This window comes from Cygnus olor, chromosome 13 (assembly GCF_009769625.2).
Source record: "Cygnus olor isolate bCygOlo1 chromosome 13, bCygOlo1.pri.v2, whole genome shotgun sequence".
Classification (NCBI taxonomy): Eukaryota; Metazoa; Chordata; class Aves; order Anseriformes; family Anatidae; genus Cygnus; species Cygnus olor.
The window spans coordinates 18,578,197-18,587,438 of record NC_049181.1 but is presented as its reverse complement, the minus strand read 5'-3'; the positions used below and the strand labels follow the sequence as shown (position 1 = coordinate 18,587,438).

The following is a 9,242-nucleotide window of genomic DNA, read 5'->3' as shown; positions in this document are numbered from 1 at the left end:
CAGGGTCCAACGTTCATAGCATAGTTGCTACATGGGAGTGGGTTCTGCTGTATACATGACCGGTCTTTGCAAAAGCATGCTTGCATCAGCTTTACATCCTCTTTTTACAGAGATACAGTCTCTCTTTGTGATCTCTGTAGGACTTAGGTCTGTTTCACTGTTGGTACAGTCTCTGAAACAGGAATCTTCAGGAAAGTTATGCAGAAACTTCCGTTCTATTGCATGCTGTATAGTTCTGTCAAAAACATACTGCATGCTGAATGACGTTGCTTCCTTGTGATTTTAATAGGGGTGTTTATGTCTCAGTGTTTTGCCAAACACAATACATTGAATTATCTTATTTTGGGAGTTTGGCATGATACAGCAATATATATGCATGTTGTTACATAACCTGTCCGAATCTTTCAAATAATTGCAGGCACTTCTCAGAACAATCAGGTTTAAATACTTGAGGGCAAAGAGCAGGTAACAACAAAGGCATATAATAATCCAGAGAAAAACGTGTTTAATAAACCCATTTGTAGAAAACAACTCTTTTTTGGTGGTCAGATGGCATTATATACATATAATCTCCATGCCACTTGAATGTAACTGGGCAAAAAGAGTGTAATTTGGTCCTAAACTCATGAAGAATAGATGTTTTTAAACTAGCATCTTAAACAAACTAATATACATATATAGTACAAACATAGATTTATGAAAAAAGAAAACCAAAAAACACTTCCTATACAAATTTTTTGTACAAAGTGTTTCTTGACTTGTTTGCAGCTGTTCCAGTGACAGTTAGAGAAAATCTTGACCGCAACTGAGGCTTAGATTGGCTGAAGTAGATCCATCCCATGCTTTTCTTTCAACGTTTGCTGTTACTGTTCTTCTTCCACCCTCTGTGTCTTGGAGTCACACACTGAACTCGAGTGGTGAATGGATCTGCCCGAAAAATCACACAGGAGAAATAATGGCCAAGTGTCCTGAGCCATACCGTAAACAGGTATGCCAGTAAAACAAAGGGACTGCTTAAGTTGGCACTGCCACAGAAAAAGTTCATGGGAAAACACTCCCTGCAGATCTAAGAAGAAAATAGCAGCTGTTAAGTGGAATCTGTGTGAAGGAAACACAGTCTCTTACACTTAGTTAAGAAGTTGTGAATTTTAAGTTTACAAGTGAGGAATCACAAAGAGCAAGTATAAAATTCCCTGATGCTAATGTATACATACCTCTGTTTATCACCTTCAGGTTTTAAAGCAAGCAACTCTGAATTGCTCTGCCCTTGAACTCTTCTTTAAAACAGCTGCTGTAGCAAATGTGCTCTGCTGTGCCCTTAAACAGGTGTAACAGGTGCCTACAGAGCTGGCACTAGGGAGCTGGCTGGGAGTGCTCTCGTGTCGGAGGACAGAGCAGGAGATGCCTTGTGTTAGCATCCCACAGTTACACTGCATCATGTGTAGAGTCAAACTGTGCGGAACAGAAAGGCAATACTGTGGAGTCCCGTGGAGCTGGGTTCTTTGTACCTGTGGCTATATCGAGAACACAGGTATTAGTGTATCGGCACTGTGGCATCGAGCAGTAATACGCTAGATGTTCTGTGCCTGTAGCATTTCCTCCTCACTGTAAAGTGTTTTTAAGGAAGAACACGGAGAGCAGAACATGACAACAAATAGATGAAAAAATACAGAGAGGGTTGGGTTCTTAGAGAATGAAACAACTCAAATCTACAAATTAATTATTAGCTTAAAGTGTTTGGTTTTGCTAGTACTGAAAAGCAGAACTGCAGGTGCAAGTTCTTGTTTCTTTTTCACTGCTGCACTCTGGATGCCTTTGTGTTTCTGAGGCTTGAACGTGCTGAAGGCAGATTCAGAGGTAAAGCAGATCTGCAGTGAGCGGGCTGCTCTCTTTGTGTGCACCGATGGCTGAGGGCACTGCTGGGGGAGCAGCTGTGCAATATTTTGGCTTAGTGTCTTCTCTCGCATTACCTTGTTAATTAGGGATGCTATGCTGAGGATAGTGCTTGTAGCTATAGAGGAGAACACACACATGAATGAAATTATGACTAATAGCTTCACTTGGGCCTGAGAAAGAGCTGAGGAAGAGTAATGGTGCAAAGTGCAGCCCTGGTTAGACCTTTATTTTGAGAGAACTGCAGTGGAAGCCAAGGCGCTTGGACTCGCTGGGGATTTCCAGTCAGCCACCTTCACACATGACTAGTATTTTCTCCAAAAACCTTTACAAACAGCATTGAGGTCAGCTCAGTGTTGGCACCCCTGGCCTACTATAAATACGTGGTGTGCTCCAAACCGCTCTGGGCAGGGAGATCCTTCCCCGGAGGTCAGTTCCTGCAGGTGAGCGTAAAGCAGTGCAGTCACGTTTCCTGGCGCCAGCCTCACGTATAAAACCGGGGGTTCGGAGGTGACCATTAGGGCTCTGGAGGAAATCCTGGGGTCGTGTTCCGTGTTCAGCAGGAGTCAGAAAAGCGAATGAGGTGCTGGGAATTGCTAGGAAGCCGAGCAGCGTGCCCTTAGACCTCCGCAGAGCGAGGTGGCACACCCTTCACGGCTCCCGAGCCCTGCACAAAGCCCACAGCCTGGGTAAACCCCCAGGAATAAACCCGTGGACACACATGAGTGCCCCAAGCCCACCGCCGGGGCAGGCACCGAGTTCCCACGGCGCTCGCCCGGCGCCTTTCGCAGCCTCGCAGCGGGGCCGGGCCTCGAACCCGTGGCCCCCGGGTTCCCGCGCGGGCGGAAGCGGCGGGTCCCTGGAGCGGCGCACGTCCGGCCCCGCCCGCCCACCCGTCGCTCGCGCGCCTCGCAGGGCCCGCTCCGCTCCGCTCCGCTCCGCCGCCTCATGGCCGCCGCCCTGGTGAGAGCGGGGCACGGCGTGGGGGCGCCGCCGGGGGCACGGCTGGGCCCCGCCGGCGCTGCGGGGCTCGGCCGGAGATTTGGTGGCCTCTGTGCGGCCTCTGTGCCCGGCCGGGCCGCGGTGCTGGGGCGGGGGAGGGCTGAGGGCCTCAGGGCGAAGGGCCTGGGGCCTGGGGCGCGGGAGGGGGTAGCTGCTCGTCACCGCGGTCTTTAAAAGGGAACTAGAATGGGAGTGGGAGGGCCTGGGGGCTGCGGGGCGGCGGGCTGGAGCCCGGAGACACCGCGGAGTGTCCGTCCGCAGGGGCGTTCAGCTGGCGCCCTGAGCGAGGTGAGGGCCGGCCTCGGCTGGCTCCCTCGGGTGGCCGTTCTCAGCCAGGTGGCCCGTGCGGGTTTCCGAACGGCTGCTCAGCGCTGCGTTTAAAATGAACACATCCTGAACGTCAGCGTGTTTTCTAGGTGCCTTAGATTGCAGGTTCTCTAACAGTACTTTACGGATTTTCTGGCGGTCCCCCTCGCATCCCTTCTATCTATGTGGGGTCTGAATGGCAACATGCACTAAATGGCTGCTGGCTGCAAAGTGCGTGTGTGCAGAGGGGTGCTGGCCGACCCCTAATGCCACATAACCAACAGGCCGAGCTCTGACTACCGTTCCTCTGGTGGGCAGCCGAATACTGTTTGTCTCGTGGTTCCAAAGAGTTCCTGTTGGCACTTGCTGGAGTGCAGTGTCTTTAGGAGTACTTTGTCATGCTGGGAATTGGCCTGTGGGTTCAGAAACTGTTGGACGAGCTAGAAGGATGAAGAACAGGCTCATGTTCTTACAGTGGGATATTAAAAAATAGTAAACAGTAATATGGAATATTTCTTTTTGTGGAGTAAGCAGGAATTATTTGATAGGTCGCTTAAATATTTTACAGTATGGGAATTTCTCTGAGCAGAAGTGTTTCATGGGGTAATATGGGTCATGTAGGAATTTGTGGTAGGTCTGGTATATATTCATTAAAGACTGCCAAGAAGATGTAAATAGTTAAATTGGGAACTAGTGATTGAGTTGCAAATACCAAGAATACAATGCTGAAATAGAAGAATGATAATATTTTAAACAAAATTATCATAGCAAAACCAACTGAAAGTTTATAGATCTGTGGACAGGAAGTTCAGACATCACTGTTCACGGTCTGTAAGAGATCAAGGGCCAAACAGGTAACCAAACTGAATGAATAGCTGGATGAGATCCCAGTGCAGTGACGTGACACCAAAGGCTGATAACCTTTGGATGAATGAAATAGAGATATGTGAGAAGTGTGTGGTGCTTCTTACCTGTGGATATAACACTGGAGCAATTCATACTGGAATATGGTCAGCATGGTCACAGGCCTTCTCTCTCCTTCCTATATATCCAGTTATAAGTGTTACTACATTTTACATATATATACAATTGGATTAAAAATGAGCCTGTGGTGGTAGTGTGATGGGATTCTTGCTAATTTTCAGAAATAAGTGGATAAATTTTGTTCCTTAACTTTTCTTCAGACCAGCCATCGCAACAAAAGCTATTTTTACTGAATACTTGTGTGTTCACACTAGTTCAGCTAGCCATAGCCCATTTTCCAATGTAAGCATTTCCATTTTAAATACAATAAATAAATCAGCATTCATAATTGGTTCTTAAAACTGGCACCTTACTAAAAGCTGCTACATCCAGCACATAGAAGAGGAGTTTGGAATTAATTTCATCATTATTTAACATCATCTTTCAGTGAGGTTGGAAAGGATAGTGACTTTGGTTGACAACTATCTGGAGAAGTTGTGTGGATGACTAGTTTGCATAAAACTGCCTAACTTCAGTAATTTTGTATGTTTTTTTTCTCTCCAGGATTTCAAAACTTATGTGGATCAGGCTTGTAGAGCTGCAGAAGAATTTGTCAACATTTATTATGAGACAATGGATAAAAGAAGGAGGGTATGTAGATATTTTGACAATAGTTTGAACTTCCTGTGGTGTTTTTGCTTGCTTTTCTAACTAGCATTAATTGAAAGTACTTGGAAGTTGATGTTAGTGTTGTATTAAAACAGAGATCTCAGCTTGGCCTCTTGGACTGCCCTGTAGGGAATTTTTTTGTTACTGTGCAGCATTGTTGTGAGGGGGGCCTGATTAGGAAGTGCCTTAGTGTTCTTCAGTATATTTCAGTTCATGTCCAGCTACATTTAGGGTTTACCACGTGACCTCTGAGGCTAGGATTTAGCTTCCTTTTTTGCTAAGCTTGTGTTACTAGCAGTTCTCCCTTCTGTTTCTGGGAATCTTTAGGAGTGCTGAAAGATAAAGTGGAAGCAGCTCTGTCTGACTCCAGAAGTCTTCATGGACCACACTCATGTTGTATCATGTAATGGATATTTGTGCACAAAAACCTGTGGGAACTGACTGCTCTTTGGACCTGTTACTGTATTGTAATTGTAATTTCAAAAGCTGTAGATTTTGTGAAAATAGCACTTGCGTATCACTACTGAGTCACACTGTGCATAAGTGGATAGTCGAAGATATAGCAACAGCTTGCAGGGGAGGTAGGGAAGTCACCCCACAGGTTATGAAATACTGGGGAGGTGCTGCGCTGCTGTTGCTGCAGGTAATTGTCCTCTTGTAGGTTTCCACCATTAATGTTTTTTTCCTCTTTTTTTTTAACCTGAAATTATACTTTCCTGACTACCTGTGTGACATGTATGTACACACACAAAATCAGCAATTAATTATTCTGCAAAAGTAGCCCTTTCCTTTTGCTATCAAGTAGTTCAGTTGTATTTCTAGCTTTGTTAAAGGAATCTCATCAATACTTAAATTTGGACATAAGTCACTATGCAAGTTGTAAAGCAAAACATGTTTTTATTTTAATTCTTGATTGGGAGCACTAATTGTTAAAAGGAGCTAATTGAGGAGGGCATCTTATTTATTTAAGTAACAGAAGAAATCTGTAATGCAAAACAATATTCTCTCAACCTTTTTGTGGAGAGTGTTGTGCTTAACGCTTTTTTTCCAAATATGTCTGTTCATAACTCCTCAGGTTTTGACTAGGCTTTATTTGGACAAAGCAACCTTAGTTTGGAACGGTAATGCAGTGTCTGGGCAAGAAGCACTGAATGAATTTTTTGAAATGTTGCCGTCTAGCGAATTCCAGGTTAATGTGTTGGACTGCCAGCCTGTTCATGGTAAGCTTCCATTACAATTTATTTATTTAGTTAGGTATTTTGTAACCACTGAAAGTGAACTACAGCTATAATAGTGCTCAGTATTTCTCTTGGGTCTAGCTTAGAGAAAATACTGAGGGTTAAAAGGTAAAGCTGTGCATAAATAAAGCACAAATCAAGAGGTGCAGCAACTCCACACTACATCTCATGCCTGGGAAAACACTTCAAGGATATTTTTTGTTAAGATCATATTCAGATGTGATGTATTTTCGTGGGTTGTAAAGAGTCTGGCTTACTAGGGTATGTTGTCCTTGACAATGTCTGAGAGCCAAGAGACCTCTGCTGTAGCCTCTGATACTGACGTGCAGTATAACGTGGAACAAATCATTAACCTGTATGTACTCTGAATTCTTTCTGTCTTGAACTGATGTTAAGTTACGTTGATTTCTAATTAGCAACTGCCAAAGAAATGCTTACGTAATTGAGAAGTTAATAAATGACTTCCAATGGATATTTGCGGAGTATAAGACAAAAGCCTGTTGCCAAGCATGCTTGCTTTGCTCTGCCGTGAAAAGGATACGAGGTCTGGTGGGGTGAGGGAGAGGGGAATGTATACAACTTGCTAAATACGTATATCAAATCCTGAGAGCTTATTCTAAGCAAAAACCCGGGGGCTGTTTTTAGTGCTCTGAAATGAACAACGTGAGATGAGAATACAAAACCTATTAAAAAGCACTGTTGGTGAGCGAATACACTATTGTCTGCATAGAAATGATGCAACAAAACTGTATTTTTCATGGATGTGTAACTAACTGTTAGCCTATACCTAGTACAACCAGAAATGAATAAAACTTTCACGTTTCCTACTTCTTTTACCTGTTAGTCTTTGTTTGGGTTGTTCTCTTTATACTTTTTCTCCTTGTGAAGAGCAAGCTACTCAAAGCCAGACGACAGTTCTCGTGGTGACATGTGGGACAGTAAAATTTGATGGAAACAAGCAGCGCTACTTCAATCAGAACTTCTTGCTGACAGCGCAAGCCACGCCTACCAACACGGTGTGGAAGATCGCCAGTGACTGTTTCCGCTTCCAGGACTGGGCCAGTTAGTGAGGATTGGCTGCGGGATTGACCTCTCTCATGCGACACAATGAAGCCAGCTGTATGGACAGCCATTCTGCAAGCGTGGAAACGCTCACTTCGTGTTGCGTCTGTCATTAGGGAAGGTCTACAGATGTCTCAGGGTTGATCCCAATGGGCATGGCTTTAGTAGTAAACAGTCTGAAAATGTAGGAGGTTGCTTGTGTTAGTTGAACCTAAGGAAATGCTGAAGGCAATGAGCTGTGTTGGAATCATTCCTAAAATGCCTTACATGCAGCTTTGCTGCCACTTACAGACTTTTTGTATGTAATTCAGAAACTCTACTATTTGGAAGCAAAATACTTGTAATGTATAGTTCTGACCAAACATGTAACTGCTTCAACTTGAAAAGATCTGTTCTTACAGTAGCATCTTACCTCTTTGGAAGAAGATGCCTGTGACATGTATGTAGAATTCTCAAAGATAACTACTCTTGGTTGTAAGAGGCTCGGATGAATTGACGATGATTTCTGTTCTGTGAAAGTATAAAATATGGCTCGTGAGTGTGTAATCTGTCAAATAGTCCATTGAAAAGCTAACAGTGGTATGGAAGTGGTATGAAATCTTTTCGGGTTTCCTTTTGACTTGAGCATCTCAGTAATTTGGATATAGTTAATTCACATTGATCTGTATATAGGGAATGCTGAATAACTCAGAACTCCTATGCCAGCAACCCTTGTCAAATGCATGTGAAGGACTTCAGACATTACTTTTGTTTGAAGTCTTATAGTGTAAGAAGTAGGCAAATAACATAATTTCTGTCTGCCCTAACTGTTATTTCTGCCGCTATGAAGGATGGACAAGTTTTGCTATCTTCAGTCTGCAAGTTTTGAATCACTATTATCTTTTCAGGAAGTACTGTAATAAAAAAAAAAGGCACTAAAAGTTTGTATTACTGTGAAGCCTACAATTTTTATCTACAGTACTGTTAATTCGGAACAGGCTCATTGATTATTGTCAACTTAGAAGAACAGATCTGAACACAGGTACCATCTTCCTCACCTACAGATTTTTACTATAGTTTTCATGTATTTTTTTTTACAGTTACCTTTTGATTATGTTTTTCTTTTTTTCCCTTGCTTTAAATTTACAGGAACTTTTGACTGCTTAAGAATAGTTTTCTCAAGTGCAGGATAGAAGACTCCCCATCTTAACTTGGGAACTTGCAAAGTGAACCTGAATATAAACAGATTTTGTTTCAAACTGGTATATTTCTATTTTAATCTGAGCAAAAAGTCAAAATTTAGTTATATGTGAGAATATGCTTGCTTGTAAATGAAAATACAAGGGGAAATTGTAACTGATATTAATACTGCTGCAATGACAGCAGCAGCCTGAATACACAAAGCAGTTAAGACTGCAGCTCACTTGGTTTCATTACTTAAATTGGAAAACTGTGAAAATGAGCAATATCAATTTGTCTAAAACTTTTGTAGTTTGTGACACTGTCCCATGAATAATGGGATATTTAGGTGAAATGAGTGGTTTTGTTTCCTTTTAAGGCACTCTAGTCTTTACATCAGTAAGTTGGAATTAGTAACCTGACTTACTTCAGAAGCTGTTTATATTTTGACTGGTTCCTCAAGCTACTGTAACTATTTTTTCAACCTGAAGAATATTAATTCCTGCAAAACAATGTAAGAAGTCCAAAATCTTTGAAAATTGTAAATACTGTAAATACATTGCTATTTCTGTATGTAGTGAAGAAAGGATTGCTCTATTTAATTACTGTTTGTTCTTAACAGAATATGTGAGGTTCATATATTTGTATTTCTTCTACGAGTTTGAAAGGAAAACCCAAAATCTGCCTGTTTCTTATATAGCATCGTTGAACTGTGACACTGGTGTGGTGTGCTTTTCTTTAATTTGCTATTGTTTACATAAGTGGTGTTACGGATCTGCTTACCTACACAAAACAGGTTTCGATTCTTGGAATGTAGCGATGGGTGCACCTGTAGCATTTGCTTGAGCTTTGAAAACAGTCACCAGAAACTACACTTACACCTGTACCTGATAAGCTTGTCCTGGGAGTAAATACCTACTGGATATTTTGATCCAAATTTTATTTGTATAG

General features: G+C 42.6%; 1 protein-coding gene across 4 annotated transcripts; it reads left to right on the top strand.

Annotated features, from left to right (window-relative positions):
* The first annotated feature begins 762 nt into the window (after positions 1-762).
* Positions 763-9,007, top strand: NXT2 (nuclear transport factor 2 like export factor 2). Of its 4 annotated transcripts, none has more exons than XM_040572589.1 (4): positions 763-988; positions 4,729-4,815; positions 5,909-6,053; positions 6,960-9,007. In XM_040572589.1, the coding sequence occupies exons 1-4, from the start codon at positions 956-958 to the stop codon at positions 7,136-7,138; spliced, it is 444 nt and encodes a 147-aa protein (XP_040428523.1). In that variant the 5' UTR covers positions 763-955; the 3' UTR covers positions 7,139-9,007. The 4 variants fall into 4 exon arrangements, with proteins under 4 accessions (XP_040428523.1, XP_040428524.1, XP_040428525.1 ...); XM_040572590.1 differs by lacking the exon at positions 763-988 and adding an exon at positions 2,740-2,856; XM_040572591.1 differs by lacking the exon at positions 763-988 and adding an exon at positions 2,993-3,183 and having other exon boundaries at positions 8,262-9,007.
* Positions 9,008-9,242: the final 235 nt, after the last annotated feature.

What these genes read in the sequence shown, in the direction of transcription:
- NXT2 (XM_040572589.1), top strand. Translation starts at nt 956, where the DNA reads ATGGCCAAGTGTCCTGAGCCATACCGTAAACAG. An exon ending in CTGAGCCATACCGTAAACAG is followed by an intron (nt 989 to 4,728) that starts GTATGCCAGTAA and finishes TTTTCTCTCCAG; the next exon opens with GATTTCAAAACTTATGTGGA. An exon ending in CAATGGATAAAAGAAGGAGG is followed by an intron (nt 4,816 to 5,908) that starts GTATGTAGATAT and finishes ATAACTCCTCAG; the next exon opens with GTTTTGACTAGGCTTTATTT.